This window comes from Brachyistius frenatus, unplaced genomic scaffold, assembly GCF_029030835.1.
Source record: "Brachyistius frenatus isolate BFR_SWC_R1_liver_20210118 unplaced genomic scaffold, ASM2903083v1 Contig_14, whole genome shotgun sequence".
Lineage (NCBI taxonomy): Eukaryota > Metazoa > Chordata > Actinopteri > Embiotocidae > Brachyistius > Brachyistius frenatus.
The window spans coordinates 3,635,727-3,653,996 of NW_027210613.1; the positions used below are offsets into that span (position 1 = coordinate 3,635,727).

An 18,270-nucleotide genomic window follows, 5' to 3' on the forward strand; every position below is an offset into this window, starting at 1 on the left:
GCTGGCATTTGAACAGCTTTGATACATATTTTAAAGGCTGCAGTGCATCAGAACTGTACTAATCTTAGTTAAAAGGCAAGCCACCGTATACCGCTTTTTTTTTTTTTGTCCGCATGGATGCCCAGTGGCTCATGCTGCAAAATGCTGGGATGGAAGGACACGCGAACAGTGCATGAATCAACATGCTCGTGAAATTTTCTGGCTATTTTGGTGAATGAACTGTATGCAAAAGTTTCACTATGTATTGCTTCATCACCAATAGAAAGCTGTACATAAAACTATAAATATATTACACATATTATGAGATACCACTAATTACGAACTTTGTTCGCTGCATACATAATGTTCATTGCTGGTGTGACAGTGGAGAGAAGGGGACCACAAGCTACTGGACTCGTATGCTTCTGTGTGTGTACACGGTGTGTTCATACCTCAGTGACTCCATGCATTTCTTCATGTGCGTTTCTAGGGTCCACTGCCATTGTTCCTGTGGACTAAAGGAGAGATAAAGCAGTTGAAACTTAGCTGAGCTGACCACATGCGAGACAGTATTGGCTACAGATGTGCCCAGACAGATCACAGAGAAAACGTGATGGCATTTCCTCAAGATGTGCATGTGTATTTTTAAACTTTGATGTGAACATGATTTGCCATGAAAAAACGCTTTGTTCGTGTGGTTCACATGGTCTCAATAACAGGGCTCATACATATTGTATGCCTTTCCAGAACTTTACTTTGTTTTGTTTTGTCTCAGTTATAGTGTAGGTTGATCTCAGGACACTTGGTGGCATGCAGAATGAGCTTTCTGCTCGAAGAACAGTTGTGCGGATGGTTCCATTTTGACAGCAGGGATAGCATGCCCAGCATGTTAGTGGCTGAGACGGTTGGTATCATGGCGACAACAACACAGTGATATTCTTCATTTTGAGGTCACAGATGGCGGTGGGTCCTTTGTGCTGGTTCTTCTCTGAATACATTAGCCAAGCAGTTAAAAGACAAGATATGATTGAATGAAATGTCATCAAACTAATGTTTACATTTGAGGGTTGTCATACACATGCAACATCTTAAGATTGTGTTCATGGATGTTTTCGTCAGCAGCCCACCGACAATTGTGTCACATTGCTTGTCCCCATTGAAGCCCGTTATATTATCCATGTTGACTTCATCTGAAATGTCACTTCTTTTTTTGTTGGCATGTACTCAATGGGGGGTGGTTCATAATTTTCAAATAGTCGCTCGAAAATCAAAAAGAAATCGGATAGTTTTGCGACTATAGCCTTGTCTTATTTTCCTTGTTTGTACCAACGCCTTGTAACGATGCATCACTGCCGCCAAAGGGTGGCGGTTTGTTTAAAAGCCGTTTGCTAACCGCCATAAAACAACAAAAGGTAGTGAAGAAGAATATGTTACGACAAGGCTCCTAAAAGGTGTCCGGTGCTCTGAGATTAGATGTTACGGTACGAACAGTCGCAACTTGCAAAGACGACTGCGGCTGTAAAATAGTTGTGGTTTTAAAGTCCTTCAAAATCAAAAAAACTGAAATGTAGTGCAGCGCAAACTCTTCCAAGCAATCACATCATATGATTCTTCAATAGCTCGCTCTGACACCAAACCAAGCAAGTTAATGTTAGATGTGTAGAACAAACGATGATCCTCATCTCAAAGATGAAGCTAAAGCCATGCTCTCCATCAACTATGTTAAAGGTACCAATTTTCAAAGTTTGATTTGTTGAGCCTGAGTTTGCTGGTAAGTCATTCTTTCTCTTTATGTGTGTATGTATATCAAATAGTCCCCAGTGACTATCAAATAGTATTTTTGTTTGAACTGCCCAACCCTGAATCTCTAATACTGAACAATGTTTCTTCAACAGCTTGCCCGTGTACAATGGATGTTTTTGTGACAGAAGATTAAAGCACCTCTTAAATTCACAGAAATATTTGTGGAACAAGAGTTTGTGCAATTTATGTTCTCTGTTATTTGAATTCATGTTATCAGGACTGGCATAATGTGTTATTACAAGTTAGTGTAACTGTATTCAATGCTTGTATTTTTGGTGGTGCTCATATCATTTTGTGCTTCTGACATTTGAGAAATCTGGATATAAAAATCACCAGCTGGACATTTAAGGGGAAAAAAAAAAGTTTGTGTTGGGATACACAGGAACTTGCATTAACACCGCCCCGGTGCCTGCTACGGTGGATAGCTCTGCTTTTTAATATTTGACGTAGCTAGCTTCTGTTGGCATTCTTTGGCATGTGTCCTGGCTAACATTACATGGGGCACCATGGAGAGGAACGGCAGGTGTGAAAAAAGAGCCTCCAGTTCAAGCAGAGGGGAAAGGTATCACTGCAAGGTTGTCTGCCTGTTGACCGGCCTGCTCTGTTTAGTTCAGGTTTGCGTGCTGTGTGAAGTGATAGTTCCAACACATTGTGTTCTTGTTCAGCTCTTCTTCTGTTTCAGCTTTGGCAGGTGAACCGTCATTGGATGTACTGGCTACTGTACTCCAGGTGACAGCTTCTGACATTGTAATTGTCTGCTTTGGGCGAGGGGATGGAAGGTGTAATACATCTTATGTTTCCTTTCAGTAGAAATTATTGATAACTGGTGGTGAGAGGTGCGGCTGGTATCACGAAGCCGGTCTGAGCAAGTCCCGACAATGAGAATTTGCCTTTACGAATGAATTCAGGAAATTGTTTAGTATATTTAAACATCTGTTAAACATCTGATATGAATGTCAAGGGATTGAGTTTTCATTCTGCACCTTTTTATCTAAATATAATCCTGAAACTAACTCCATCCTGCAGATGTCATTTATTGAATACATACAAAATAGAAACTCTTAAAAAAAGAAGTAAATACATTTAACCAAATTTGAATAATACAGTTTTGAGTTATATTTTGGAAATCACTTGAATGGATTTCACTCTTCGATATAAATACATGTGAAAAGTTGTAGAATAACTAAATAATACTGGTTTATATACATATATATAAAATATGTAATTTGCACAGCCTTAATAATTATACTCTGTAAGTGGATAAGTGAACAGTTGTTGCCACAGTGTAAAGCAGGAAACCAAGTCAGACGGGGATAGAGAGGGAGAGTTGGACGGAGGGAGTAAAGATTTCACATTAGCAGGGAAAAAAATGGTGAGTTGCATTTGATATCACCCTCTGCGCCGCACATGTGCTGGGAGTGTTGAGAGAGTACGAGAGAGCGAAGCATCTTCGACTAAATGGAAATTCCTGTGCTTCAGCCACAGCTGCAGTATGACACTTCAGATGGCTGCACTTCCCTTTGTACAGCCCCCTGGAATTAGCCCAAACCACAATGGCATCACATCAGAAAAGAAGGCAGGAAAATCAGACTTTATTATCTGTCGCTGTGGAAATAGTTGTGCCGGGAGGAAAAGGGGGCACGAGGCCTTTGGCTTCCCTGCCGTGTCAACCTGCATTTTATTATTGAAAACACACACACACACACACACACACACACACACACACACACACACACACACACACACACACACACACACACACACATAACTGTCTTCAACTAAATGTGAGCTAACCCACTGTTATGATACCTGTGTTAAAGGATGGCTTGGCTTTGTACCAAAATGTAAACAATGATGTACTTATCATTTCCCTTTATTTATTTTTCAAATTTTGGAGACAGTAAAAACAAAAACAGTTTCCACAAAAGCAGTCAGAAGCAGGCGATCTGTTATGGATGGCAGCTTACAATTGTAAATTTCATTCACTGCAGAGAAATCGGTGCAGCATGTCGCATCGAGCCGATACTGGAGAAACCTAGTTCAACTAGTGCTGGGAAACAAACTCTGCTAACGAAGAGTAGTGTTGCAGAGAATAAAACTTTCCATCAAATTGTGTTTGGAGAGGGGATTCACTTCAAAGAGATTTTAACAACACTGCTGTCTGTCTAATTTACGTTTTCAGGCACATGCCAAATGTAAAAACCCCAAATTTGAGGAGTGTATAATTACAGAGAGAGAATGAATGACTATAAATAACCCCATCATTACTAGTCCCTCCTGAAGAACATGATCCATACTGAAGGATAATTAAGGCAAAATATTTCTGATCCTCCAACAGTCTGTACGAGGAATGTGTGCACGCGTACTTGTGTTTTTGTGTGTGCATGTGTGTGTGCTTGTGGGTGTTGGAGATAGACTGTGTCGGTGTGTGTGTGTGTGTGTGTGTGGGGGGGGTAATCATAAGGCATTCTTCCCTAAATATAGTTCTGTTGTGGTAGAGCTGCTATGTACAGATACTTCAGGAGAACTCAAGACATCCCAGCTCTAATTGGTTTGTGGAGTCATTAATGGAGCAGAAGCACAACTCGAATATGTGTGTGTGTGTGTGTGTGTGTGTGTGTGTGTGTGTGTGTGTGTGTGTGTGTGTGTGTGTGTGTGTGTGTGTGTGTGTGTGTGTGTGTGTTGGACCCTGTCAATGCCCTTTAAACAACAACAGACACATGGAAATAACTTTGATCAACAAACATGTAGCAAACAAGAAGATAATAATGAACCTCTATGTTCAACCGAGGTCTCTTAAAATAGACCATTTCAACGAGGATATATCAGATTTGAGGATAATATTTCTAGATTAGGCCAGCTAATTAGTGCCCCAATATTTGGCACTGTGCTTTGACTGAGATCCAAATAAGCATATTGTCCTCATCGCAGAGGAGTGAAAAGAGCTTTTCTGTGTTCTTCACTCAGAGTCAGAAAGAACGTTCAACTGAGACGGAGAAAACTTTACTCGACTGCTCTCCCTGCCTCACTTTGTTATCTCTTCCTCTCTTTCTTGCCCGATCAAAACAGAAGAATGTCGCTTTGAGTGGCCAAATGAAAGAGAACCAGGCAAACACGAGCGAGAGACCATGTTTATTTCTAGTATATCTACAAGCCAGCCCAGGTTGTTTTTTTTGTGTCAGCAGGGGTCCACATGGGTTGTTAAGTTTGCTGAGTTGTTGCTTAACCGGCAGCGAGTCAGTCAGCCAGCCAGCCAGTTGTCAGGCAAGTACTAGTTCCGTGTTGCTATTTGTGTTTGAGTGTGGCCGTGCTGAGAGCCTCCCTCCCTCCGTTTTCCCTTTTTCCCGACCGAATCCTCCAACCTCTTCCTGTGGCAAGAATCGTGTCTTACAGCTCCTCGAATGAAAAGCCTATGGCCAAGGCATCCGTTCCTTTCACTGCCATTGTGTTGCTGAAACAAGGAGCAGGACCAAAGTAGTCAGCCAAACATGGTGTATCAGGGTTCGATGGTGGCCCCGCTGTGGTTGCTGCTGCTGCTGCCGCCGCTGCTGCTGGGCTCCAGTGACTTGTTGTTGCTTGTTGTTGTTGCCTGTGTTTTCCCCAGCTGAGGCCGGGGGGCCCGGGACGGCCTTTGTGTCAGTGTTCGACCAGTGCTGCACTCATGAAACTAGATAAATGGATTAGAGGGGCACAGATATGGGCGGGCATCTCTGAGAAAAGACAACGGAGATGTTGAAGGGAAGCAGGGGTTGAGAGAGGAGGGTGAAGGGAGAGGAAGGGGCAAAGACATTTGTGTTGTTGGACAACAAGGGGTCGAGTCTGCTGTAAGAATAGCCCGCTTCTGCCAAAAAAGACAAGACAGTGATAAACTTTCCTCCCCATGCAGTCACCTCTCTCCCCCTCACTCTTCCTGCGACACACAGACACACACACACACACACACACACACACACACACACACACACACACACACACACACACACACACACACACACACACACACACACACACACACACACAAAGTGTCACAATGCACAATTCACCACTAAAATGAATGGATTGCCACAGCGTGACACGTCTCAGTTGCAGGGGGAGATGGTCCTTGTTCGCCAACAAAAGACTGTGGTATTATGGGGAGCACAGCCTGTGACAGAATGCTAAATTGTTTTAGGGTCAACAACTTATTGTCTTTGCATGAGCCACAATTTGCATATCTCTCAGTAGGTTTCAGCAGACAGTCCTCAGATGAAAATAGAAACTCTTCTAGCCTGAGGAAGAGTTGTAGTCTTTCAAAGGTCACTGAGAATACTTTTGATAACTTATTTGTGCTCTTTTTCTTCATATCTAAAAAAAAAAAAAAAAAAAACTATTTTAATTTTGTAACAGTACATGTAAGTATGATAATGCTTGGTTGTTATTAATTAGACTCACAATTACCACTAAAAGCATTATACGTCAATTACATATAACACTGTGTGGCTAAATGTCTTTTAAAAATCAGATAATACTACCTGTGTAATCCCATAAATAATTATTATTTAGCCCTCTATTTACATTTAATTATTTTATCCGCTCTTACCCTTTTTTTTTTTTTTTTTTTTAATTTCATGATCTTTATTTTCCCTTTCCTCCCCTGCATCGTGGCCCAGGGCATCCGGGGAAGAAATGGCTGGAAGTGACAGCCTAATTATCAGCCTCAACTCCGCTCATTAACCATTAGACAATCCACTGTACATCCACTTACTAAATGAATAATTTTGTATATATTATGGAAACACAATATTATGGCCCGCAGCTAACGCCTTTGCGCTAACCTCACGCTGTTTCAGTACAAAAGAAATAAATGGGACACCGAGAGGTTATTTAATTTTAGCCCCAAAAGCCAGCTCAAGAGAGGATGTCATGTGCAAATGGGGGGCGGGGGGGGGGAAAGCAGGGAGGGAGAGAGGGAGGAAGGGGAATATGAAATTTACACACCTGCTTTTTTTCGTCCGCAATATCACTGTCATTATTGGCCAAACACGTGCTGCAGTTTAAGTGAAATTGACGAGTCGGTTCGGGCTTTACACAAAATATTCAAATTTGGACAAACCCGATCTATAATGACTGAAGCGATTTACACGTTTTATGCAACACGGATTATTACAAAAGTAGAGGAGGGGGGTGGGGGGGGGGGGAACAAAAAAAAAATCCAAAACAACTAGATGATTAAAAAGTGCAACAAAGTATTTGTTTTGCCACTGCAAAACGAGTGACCCAACAAAACCCCTTCAAAGACCTGCGTTCATTTTTCAACCTGATCCTCCACTGTGCGTGACTGTTTAGCGAATGTCCTTTTAAGTGACACAGATTTATGCGCATATACGTTTCCCTACTGCCACACAGATACGGTCCAGTCAACGTTCATTAGAAGCATTAGGAAAACAAACACAAAACGTCGCTTTTCCCCCATTGACTCGTGCAAGTGTTTGTAATGACTTCATTTGGACACCATTAAAGTATTTCAGGAGGTCGCCTAATAATATCCCCACTCCGAACAGCAAATTATTAAATGCAGATTAAAACTTTTTTTTTTAAATTAAATATAATCATTTAATCATTTATTTTTCTTATATATATCACGCAAAATCTGTTTTAATATAAATAACGGGATTTATATTTGTGCTATGTGTATTCCAGTAGAATTTATAACAGCGCAATGTAGTTAATAAATGTAACTATAAAGCATAACACTGCCTTGTGTGTGACAGTGCAGTTATAGTGTCAGTATTTCCATGGGGTTTAAAGCTCTTTGGAGGGTGAAAACGGATTCAGGCTTTATGAATCTATCCCCCGCCTATAGAGGTCGCTGTGATATTGCAAAACAGATGTGCATAAGTCGCTCCACAGGTTTAGGGCGCTCAAATCATTCACCCTGTGGAACAGTTCACTTTACTGTCATTTATGAAAGCGTCTTAACTCAAACAACGAGCATAGAAGATCAGGCTATTTTTTAGGACAGACCTTTTTCTTCATGTGTGTAAGGTTTTTAAACATAGAGTAACATAATGACCATAAGGCTTGAACATCACAGCCACATTTCATAATAAAAAAAACACAAAAACAAAAAAAACAGAAACGGTTACTTCTTACTAATATTCAGCTGCGGTAAAATAAAAGGAGAAAAAAATGGGAAAAATATGTAATGTTCATTTCGTCGTCCAATCGCAGCTAATGATTGCCATTTCCACTTATTATGTTTAAACCCCTAAAGGCTGGTGTGGTAAATCAATATTTGCTTTTGGTCACCTATTGAGGAGCAAAGAAGCTGCTTTTATAGGCTAATGATCGCTATCAGCCTCGGAACAGACAGAGCCCTAAAACAGTGTCCCTGCTCCGCAAGGCCCACAGTGTCAGCCTCCTCCTCCCCCAAAAAAGAAAATATTAATAATTTATCTCCGAATCGACTTCTCCCTCTGACAGATTAGATTTTAACCATTTGATTTTGTTTGGACTGGGCGTTCCCATATTATTACTTAATGACCTTCCCAGCTGCTCCTGTCCATTTTCTGTCACCAGCAACCATCTGGACACTTATTAGCACCTCAATGCATCCACGCTGCTTTCCTCCCAAACTTGAATAAAATTAAGCCTGGTTGCATGCAGACTGCCAATATTTTTTTTTTTTTTTTTTTTTGCCTCCCGTTCCCACCCATTAAAAAAAAAAAAAATGGCAGCAGGCCTACGTTTTCTTCACAAATAATTAATGTATTTGCAATAATAATAATCATAATAATAATAATAATAATAATACAATCCACGTCGAAAAGAAATGTAGGCTGATGAGCTTGGCTTTTCTCTATAATTTCATTTAGTTTATTAGGCAAAATATACGATCTGGACAAATTCCTTCAACGTTTCCTATTTACAAATTTAAATCACTTGGTATTTACATTAAAGAAAGGACACCAAAAACACAAGATAGAGACAAATAATAATAATAATAATAATAATAATAATAATAATAATAATAAAGTAAAAAGCCTACCAAAATGTCCCAGCCTGCCTGGGCAAAGTGGAGAGAGAGAGAGAGAGAGAGAGTAACATTATAGGCGCGATTATAGGCTACACAACAATAGAGGAAGTAATCCATCCATCCACAGGATATTACCAAATTACGCCATTTGTTCTGTACCGACTGAATGCTACGCTGCATTATTATTTCCCATTGTCCTTTTTAGGGAGTGTCAAGTCCTTTTTTCTATTTTTGTTTTCCTTTTTTTTTTTTTTTTTTTTTGTCAAGCTCGAAAAAAAAAATGTCTTGATCAAGCCGAAGAGAGGGCAGTGAGGACCCGTTGCGTGGCGTCTTGTGGCCTCCTGGCGCTGGAAGGCTGAGAGGATCTGGATGAAGAATAATACAGAAGAGGTAGATAAATACCCCCGCCGTGTTTGGACAGCGGGTTTCAATATATATCTCAAGTGTCTGGCTGAACAGTTTTGATTAGAAACAGACTGCAGTTCTCCCTTTACAATTCCCCACTAAAATAATAATAATAATAATAATAATAATGACAATAAAACTAAATCATTTACCATCTCGAAAATATTTTACAATGTGGACAAAAAAAAAAAAAAAAGTGCAACCACTGTCAACAATAATAAATAATGTTCTGCCTGTTATTTCTATACGACTGTTGCACACAGAGAGGAGCTATTTCGTAATACTTGAAACAGAGGTAAACTTTTTTATTTTTTTTATTTTGGGTAAGAGCGCTCCCCTGGGCTCCGGGTCTCCCATGGGTCTTTAGGGAAAGCACACAGCCCAGACAGAGCCCGTTTTACTCGGTGACTTGATAAGTAGCCACACTCTCCCCAGAGGGGAGGAATTAAAGGGGGTGTGGGATGGGAGTCAAGACCCCTGTCACCCGCAAGACAAACTGTATTTTTTTTGTTTTAATTTTTTTTTATCTTTGTTTATTTTCTTTTGAAGTGTGATTAGTTTTTTTTTATATTAAAATAAGAAAATAAATAAATATTGCCAGAAATAAACTATATATTTATAAAGGATACCATAATTTGTTCAGTAGTTACATCCAGGTTTGGCAACCCCTATAAGCATTTTAGTTTTTGAATAATTACTTATAATTTAATCATCATAGTCATGCTTAATTTAAATACATTTCTAATAGTTATTTAATCAGTGTTGTTAGGATTTTTTTTACCGGAAAAATAAATGTCTGAATCTGTTGCTATATCTAGTAACACAATAACCCTCTCTTTTTTTTTATTGACTTAATGTGTGGCTGTGAATGGTCATTTTCGTATGGCAACGGTTTCAACTGTCAACAAAAGCAAAAGTAAAAACGTGTCTCACCTGTCATGGATGGGTCGAAAGGAAGACTTCAGAGTCGGTGTTGGAGGTGAATCAGACCTTACACCGTTTTCATGGTCTAAAAGGAAACAAACCAATATATGTCAGTGTCAGTGCTGCCATTCTGGATCAATGAAAGGCTTATATGTATATCTAAATAAGAAACAGCCACGTGTTTTTGTATATCTTCGAGGACTTCATTTGCCTAATCGTGCGTGAATGCGTGTGCACAGTGCTTTGATAATATAATTGCAGCCCACGTGAAAAATAAAGAAAAAAAAAACAGCCGTACGTTTCACTATTAAAATATAGCCTACATATGTGTCATATAAAATCCATAGCGCGTGTATGCAATATCACTGCTTGTGCACGCGCACAGATTGCCATCCTACCTATGTGTTTGGGACTGTGGGTCTCTGGTGGGGCCTTGCTGTCATTGCTGAGCGCTGCTGAAGCTGCTACCGGCGACACCACCACTGACGTCGGCTGCTGCTGCTGCTGCTGCTGGGCTGGCACGTGGTGGTGGTGATGGTGCTGGTTTACTCCTAGAAACGATCTTACATTCAGCAGGGAGTTCTGGCCCAGGAAAGCCCCGTTTGTCCAGTTGTGGAACTTTCCAATTTGACAAGTGTACAGTCCGTGACTGGGGAGGAAGGCCGGGTGGGTCTGGATCTGGTGGTGGGGCGCTGATGGGTGAGTGGTGGCTCCTGGGCCACAAGGAGACGTGGGTTTCTGAGAGGAACTGTCGGGACTAGTAGCGGTCTCTGCTAAAGACCATATTTTGGGCTTATTGTTAGACGGGAGAGGAAAGCTCCCAGGCCTGTCCGGAGACAAAACTCGCGTGGTGTTGTTGTTACCGTCCGCGTTCTCCTTACTCCCTGGGAGAACTGAAATTGCGCTCTTCGATTTTTCAAAGGCCTCGTGGGCCTGCAGGGCGAAGGCCCGTCTTTTCTCCAAGCTGTCCAACTCTCCAGCCGCACCGACACCGCCCCTGTGGTCCCTGCTCCCCTCCGTTGATTTATCGTCATCGTCCTCGTTGCTCTGATCCCCGTCGTTGTCGTCAATTTTGTCGATATCTATGCTCTCCAAATCAATCTCCTCCTCGTCTTCGTTTTTCTCCGTCTCGTCTCCGCTGCCGAACAAGTTCCCGTCCTCCCCGTCCTCTTTGCTCCTTCCCCAGGTCACCTTGTTCTCCTTCTTGAGCCTCCTCCTGGCGTTGGCGAACCAGGTGGAGACCTGCGTCAGCGTCATTTTGGTGATGATGGCCAGCATGATCTTCTCCCCCTTGGTCGGGTACGGGTTCTTCCTGTGCTCATTGAGCCAGGCTTTCAGGGTGCTGGTGCTCTCCCGGGTGGCGTTCTTGGGCCTGGCCGGGTCCCCGTACTGAAACTGGCCGTAGGGATAGAAGGCAGGAGATGTGTGGGCTGCGAAGCTGGCAGGATGAACGCCAGGACTGTCCTTCAGCTCATACTGGGATCCCTGGAAAATACAGGGTGCTGTGTTACGACAGTGACACCTCCAGTATAATCATTGATTTGTATAACACAATGCATACTTTAAATGGTTTCGCAATGGACCTCGCATGCATTTTTTTACCCATTTTATGTATCTGCAATTCAAACACGTGTAAATGGCCTATATTTAAAAAAAAAAAAATTAAAAAAAAATCCAGGAGTTACAGTTGCACCTGACTCAGAGCTTTCCACAAATAAGCTTCTCAACTTGCAACATACCACATGCTATAAGGCCTGTGGCACTTGCGACTGCACCGCTACTCCCTCAGAGGCGTTTCAATGGCAAATCATTTCCGCAGATCTCAGTATAGTGCGTAAACGAAGTGAGCAGGGCGAGAGAAAGTTTATTGTGCACACAGATGGCATGCAAATTGACAGCTTTATTGTGTACCTGCCAGACTCCCCCTCCACACTCCGACAAAAAGCATGTTTGAAGGCCTAAAGTTAAGTTTCTCTCAGCGCGTCACAGTTCAACTTTTGTGCCAAATTCAATCCCCTTGAGTCGGTTAGGTTTGCTTGTGACAGAGCTGTCAGGCTTCAAGTCGAGCAACGCTCATGCTTGTATTTTGGAAAACAGTTGTTGTTTTAAAGCTTAAGCAGAGCACTCGGTGTGTATGGGCCTGATGCAGCCAGCACGTTAACACACTGCAAGTTAATTATTATCACCAGGCGTGTTTTGACCCGATAAATGTCTGACAAGTCTTCATGAGGATAAAGTTAAAATCCACGTGGATTTCAAAAAAAGACATACAAAGCCAACAATTTTTAAAACTCATTACACATTTATAGTTTAAGCTTTTTAGTCATGGCAGAGACTGTTTCTAACAATCTGATGAAAAATAATCTGGTCAGAAGGCTGGATAGAAACTTTTTTTTGTGTGGCCACGCTGAAGTGCAACTGTTTTTTTTGTTGTTGTTTTTTTTTTCTTTCATTAAATAATCATGACTGTTGGCTGGTTTTGTTTACTTGTTTGCTTTACGGACGACGACAACAAATATGTCACACCTTTTTTTTTTTTTGTTGTATTTTGTCTGTGGTCAAACTTTTCACTTTCCAGCCAAACAAACCACTTGAATCAAAAATAAATCTATCAAATATGTCAACATTAGAATATGACATGCTAAAATGCACATATGAATTATGTTGAGATGACTGCAGCCTTTTAGTTGTTTTGTTCAGGCAAGCCGGTAGTTAAAGCATTGGACTAGTCTGCGCACCGTCACCCCATTCAAACAGAACAAAACAACATTCATTCTTACCATTTGTGAGAAAAGAGCCAAGTCCGCGCTGGTGTAAGGTAAGAAAGCGCTGTAGTTGTGTGCGTACGGGTTGGCGTACATGCCCAAAACCGATGTGACTGCCGCTGCGGTGGCGGACGGACTTCCCCCGATTTCGGTGCTCCCTCCCCGGGACGAAGGCGTAAGCACTCCCGGTCTCTCGCTCCCGTACACCGCCTGGGAAGCACTTAAGTACTGCGGATAGCCTAGCTGGGGGAAAGACATCTCCACCGCCGAAACGCCGCACAGCTCTATCGTCCGACAAAACTGAGTACACAAAAAAAAAAAAAGTGTGCGAGGTATACAAAAAAAAAAAAAAAAAAAAAAAAAAAAGAAAAAAAAATAACCCGAAGGAGTGAAGGCAAAGTGTTTAAGCCAAAGTCGCAGATACTACAGACATACAGTGGTATGCAGTCAAAACAAACCGCTCTTAAATCTCGGCTTCCTCTCTTTTCTCGCGCAAAGTCCGCTGCTGGATGTGATCTGATCAACAATTGCGCTCCGACTGACGCGCCTGGCCCTGAGGTCTCCAGGCTGATCTCTCAGATACAATTTGAAGTTGATGCTTTGATTGGCATCCCCTACTTGAGCCTGCAAGCTCCTCCTCGTTTGGAGAAATGTGGATAATGTGAATATAGAGTGAGCACATTGGCTGGGGCCTCCCTCTTCCTACCTCACCCCCCCCCCCCCACTACCCCCCACCCCTCTCTCTCTCTCCCTCTTTCTCTCTCTCTCTCTCTCTCTCCCTCCGTGTTTGGACTTATTGTATGTTAAATGTTCGAGCATTAGAGTCCATTCACCGAAGGCTTTGATTGTTGTATGACAACCTGTCTACACGATTTTACAGCTGTCCGACACAGGGGGAAGTAAACCCGTCAGAAGAAGGAACTTACTTTGAATAGATTTAAATTGTAATTAAAGGAGAAAAAGCCTCCGCAGGGGAATTAATATTTGGTAACAGGGTCTGCTGGTGTCTGTATTTAATTCGTAGTGACTAATTTTCTCTAAAAAAGTATTTTCCTCGAAGTTGGATTCATTCGTTCTAGGAATAATAATGTTTTCCAAAATTGATGTAGCCTACTTATTAGAGACACAACGCTTTATGATGATGGGGCATTTTCACGGAAATGTTTTAATGAAGTAATTAATTAAAAAATAAATAAATCAAATCTTGCATTTCAGCAATGCAACTGTGATATGCGTTTCAAAAAAAAAAAAAAAATAAGATGCTTTTCCACCCCAAAAAGTAAAGAAAATCCATGCAATTTTTCCATGTGATTTATTAATCATGGATGTTTGTATTTACTTCTGTTTTGGTTTACCTATTTGATTTGTTCATAAAGGTTTAATCAGCCATCCGTCCTCCACCCCCACCCGTCCTCCCTCTCTCCCTCCTTTCTTACTCACTTTCCATCTGCGTGCCTGTGTGTGGACTTAAACCAGATTGTTGTTGTCCTTTGTAACAACAGAGCCACTTCACGTTTCCTTAGCTTTGAGTGAAAAGGAATGAGGAAAAGCCAGGGACAAGCCAAACCCCGAGACACCAGGCTGTGAAGTCTGCACAGTCCCTGTGCGCGCCACAAAATGTTACCCGTGTACTTTTAGGCTCTAATTTAATTAAAATTACGTGCCAACAGTTTCAACACATATAACCCACCCACCCCCCAACCCCCCCCCCAAAAAAAAAAAAAAAAAAAAGTGAGAATGAAGACTATTTAATTGTCATAGTTCAGAAGGCTGCTTAGTGTGACTGTGACTTTTTCCTCCCGAAAAACTCGAATTTAGCGAGGTTTTTTTTTAAAATGTGTATTTTCTTTTTTTCTTAAATATCAACGGATTTAAAAAGAATATAATTCCACACAGTTAAAATGAAAAAAAATATATATATCTGATGCTATAGTTTTGGTCACCTCCTCTTGAACTGCTTATCCAATTTCCAGCTCACAAACAGAAAAAAAAAAAAAAAAAAAATGGTCGGACGCTAACCCCTGCTCAGCTGTCCACTCCTGACACAGCCATGTGGCACACGGGAGGGAGGCTGCTCGTATCCGAACTGTTCTATTTGATTTGATTCTCACATCAACCCACCTCCCGAGTCAAAAGGGTGTATTCTGTAGATCTAGATTTAATGCCTTAACGACTGAAGCCCAAGAAGTCAGTAGATTTTGATCTGCACCAGATGGCTCCGAGTGGATATTGCCGAGCGCCGAGGATCTGTTAAAAATATCTGAGGGGCACTGATGGTAATCTGGGTAACACATCAGAAAGGAGGGGAGGAATGGCAATTGTGATAACCCGCTGGAGATGTGTGCAGGGGGCTAAATATGATGGCTGTGGTGGGCTGGTGGAGGGGGAGACTGGAAATATCCCTAAAGAGAAATGAAACAGACGAACGTGACAAAAAAAAAAAAAAATGAAATCAACTTGATGTTTAAATATTTAATAAAAGAAAACGTAAAGATGGGTTTACTACTACTACTAATTATAATAATGGTACAAAAAAAACACTGATGACATTAATAATAATAATGATTATTATTATAAAATATTAAATTATATAACGGTGACTATATGTTCTTTTTTTTTTTTTCCCCTAGAAAGTCATTTTAATTAATTTTCTCAAATCATGTTTTTTTTTTTTAAATTGAATTAGGTAAACAATGACACGTGTTGAGGGCAATAAACCATCACTGTTAACCGATTTATTGAGTCATGTTAAACTCTCATTACCACCACAAGCTCTTCAGTCTCAACCCAGAGACAGAGAGAAAGGAGGAGGAAGAATGGAGGGAGACAGCACAAAAAAAAACAACTTTGTTCCGGATCCTCTCGCCTTCCATTCCCTTATAAATCTCGTCTGCATCGCGTTCATTTCTAATGCAGCTCCTCGGAAACAGCAGGGCTTTCAACCATCTGTATCTGTCGCTGTACGTATGCCGTGTATGCGCCTTGATGCACGCACGCGCGTGCGTGCGCATGCACACGTGCACACCGTCACAACGATTTTTGAATGCTCTCTCTCTTTGAAAAAAAAAAAAAATAAAAAAGAAAGAAAATCCCCAGGCTTCTCCTATCAGATAGCTTTATCATGTAAATCTACAGGAGGCTCTTCATAAGCTGCTATGCCTTAATGGCCACATTCTAATAAGTCACTCAGGTAGTCCATAAGTGCTTTTATTTAACAGCCTGCAGTGTGTTCCACATTGAAAATGTTCTGTCACCAATTTCATCTTTACATTTATATTTTTTAGATAGGCCTACCTGCCTTCTGTAAAAAAAAAAAACTATGAATCCATCCATTAATAATATTATATACATGTTCAATATTATTGATGTGTGTTTCAATGTAAAATGCATTGGAAGCTCAGCTACATCCACCTTAACTGTCACCTAAGAAATAATAATAATTATAAAAAAAAAAGATCAAAGCTCAGCTACATCCACCTTAACTGTCACCTAAGAAATAATAAGAATACAAAAAAAAAAGATCAAAGGATGGTGAACTCTCTCTCTCTCTCTCTCTCCCAGATAGCCTTCAGAGACACAACCTCTAATGTTATTAACAGGAACATAATCTCAGTTACTCAGCTGGAGAATAGAAACCTCTGTCATTACTCATATCCAAGGTATAAATAATAGAAACAAGTAAGTAGTATACCCTCTGTACATTTTGATATTGCACATACTCCAGATATTGGATAATGACAACACAAACACTTGAGGTATTCAGTGGAAAAAGCAAAACCAAAGAACAACAATACAAATTAAAAAAAAAAAAAAAAAAAAAAAACAATACCCGGTTGTACATACAATTATAAAGTTAACTATATTTCACAAAGTTCTTTATATGAGAACCTATATGGTGGCAGTGCTTTACAAACTGCATCCATCAACATTTACTTTTATGACTGTTGTTTTTTTAAACAAGCTGTATGCATGACACTCATCCTCAAACTCAAAACAGACCTGTAACAAATAACTGCAGCTGTAGTCTTAATTCCATGATATGTATTTGTAAAAAAAAAAAAAAAAGTATTCTCTTAACTTTTTATTCAAATGTCAGCCACAGAAGTCTGTATTAAAAAAATAAAAACCCTATAGTACTTGAACGTGAAAGCTTCTGTCATTTATAGTTTTTAAAACTCAGCGAGTGTAGTCTTGTAATTTTTCCCTCTAGTTTAATTAAAATCTCGATATTGTTGAACTCGGGTCTCTGGGACCGACGCCAACAGGTAGACCTGAATGACTCCACTAGAAGTCAAAGAGAGTGAACCTGCATTACAATAACATCGGTTATGTTGACAGTTGGTTACTACCGCAGAGGTCAAGGGTGCCTCTGTGAACTAATAACTGTGGTGAAAGATACTCCTTTCCTGCCTCTGGGAGTGCCAAAGTTGAGGAAAGGTTAAGAATCCACAGAATGTTCCTTTTGTGCCTTTCTCGCAGATTATCAAATTAAGTGTCGAAACCAAAACTCCCTTTCCCCCTGAAGTGAGGAGATTAGATGAATATCATTGATATTAATGGATCATCGCAACTGTTCGACGTCTTCCGTTTAATATCGCATGCAAGCGTGTATACACGCTCACGCATTGGTTCTAGTATACTCCCTGAAATGCGTCAGAGCAACTAAACTATTCAGCTGTGGGTTAGAGTCAGAGGACCACTGTGAGACATTTGATACACAGACAACTGCACCACACCTATAGGTAAGGAAACTAGGAATTTCCTGGATAATAAAAGAGGTCTATTCTGGGTCTTAGAAGGTCAAGACGTTATGCACTTGACAGCTAAACAGTCGGAGGGCTGGTGTTCCCCCAGTTTTGACGTGACAATGAGGTTCTGGGCTTGAAATCCTGCCAAATTTCAAGGTGCTTTGCAGCACTTAGGTTCATTATAGCTCCTGACAGTTTAGCCCTGCAAATAATACACAAGTACACGTATATGTATTGAATCACAAAGATTTCCCAGTAGGTGTGCATTTGAATTAATATTTTTTTGCATATCTTATGTCTGTGTAATGACCTTCCTCTAACTTGATTCAACCATGATTTATGATGCTCAAAACACAACTGTAATTTTGCAACTGTTATCATTACAGATCTCTTTTTTAAAGGCATTTTTTTGAAAGGAAAGAGCTCCACGTGGCGTTTGTCTGCATCAAATTAACTCGGCGAAAGAGTTCAGAGAGATTTGTACGAGTGCCAATAGTTAGAAGTTGCTGCTGTTAAAGTAACATGACTGTTTAAATGAGTGGCTACTGATTTTTAGTTAAATAAACACGATACCATTTGTGGTTTTGTTCTACCGTATGTCACACAAATGTACAACACTGTCCCCTTGAAG

General features: G+C 40.7%; 1 protein-coding gene across 1 annotated transcript; it reads right to left on the reverse strand.

The window, feature by feature from the left end:
• Window positions 1-8,614: 8,614 nt before the first annotated feature.
• irx1a (iroquois homeobox 1a) lies at window positions 8,615-13,470 on the reverse strand. Its single transcript, XM_069693190.1, has 4 exons — window positions 12,907-13,470; window positions 10,525-11,611; window positions 10,136-10,211; window positions 8,615-9,162 (listed from the first exon to the last, which is right to left on the reverse strand). Exons 1-4 carry the CDS (start codon window positions 13,147-13,149, stop codon window positions 9,087-9,089), a joined length of 1,482 nt encoding a protein of 493 aa, XP_069549291.1. The 5' UTR covers window positions 13,150-13,470; the 3' UTR covers window positions 8,615-9,086.
• Between the last annotated feature and the right edge of the window lie 4,800 nt (window positions 13,471-18,270).

Coding starts and splice junctions, on each gene's coding strand:
- irx1a (XM_069693190.1), bottom strand. CDS start 13,149: ATGTCTTTCCCCCAGCTAGGCTATCCGCAGTACTTAAGTGCTTCCCAG. Junction 10,212..10,524: donor CCACAGTCCCAAACACATAG/GTAGGATGGCAA, acceptor GTTTCCTTTTAG/ACCATGAAAACGGTGTAAGG. Junction 9,163..10,135: donor TTTCGACCCATCCATGACAG/GTGAGACACGTT, acceptor TTCTTCATCCAG/ATCCTCTCAGCCTTCCAGCG.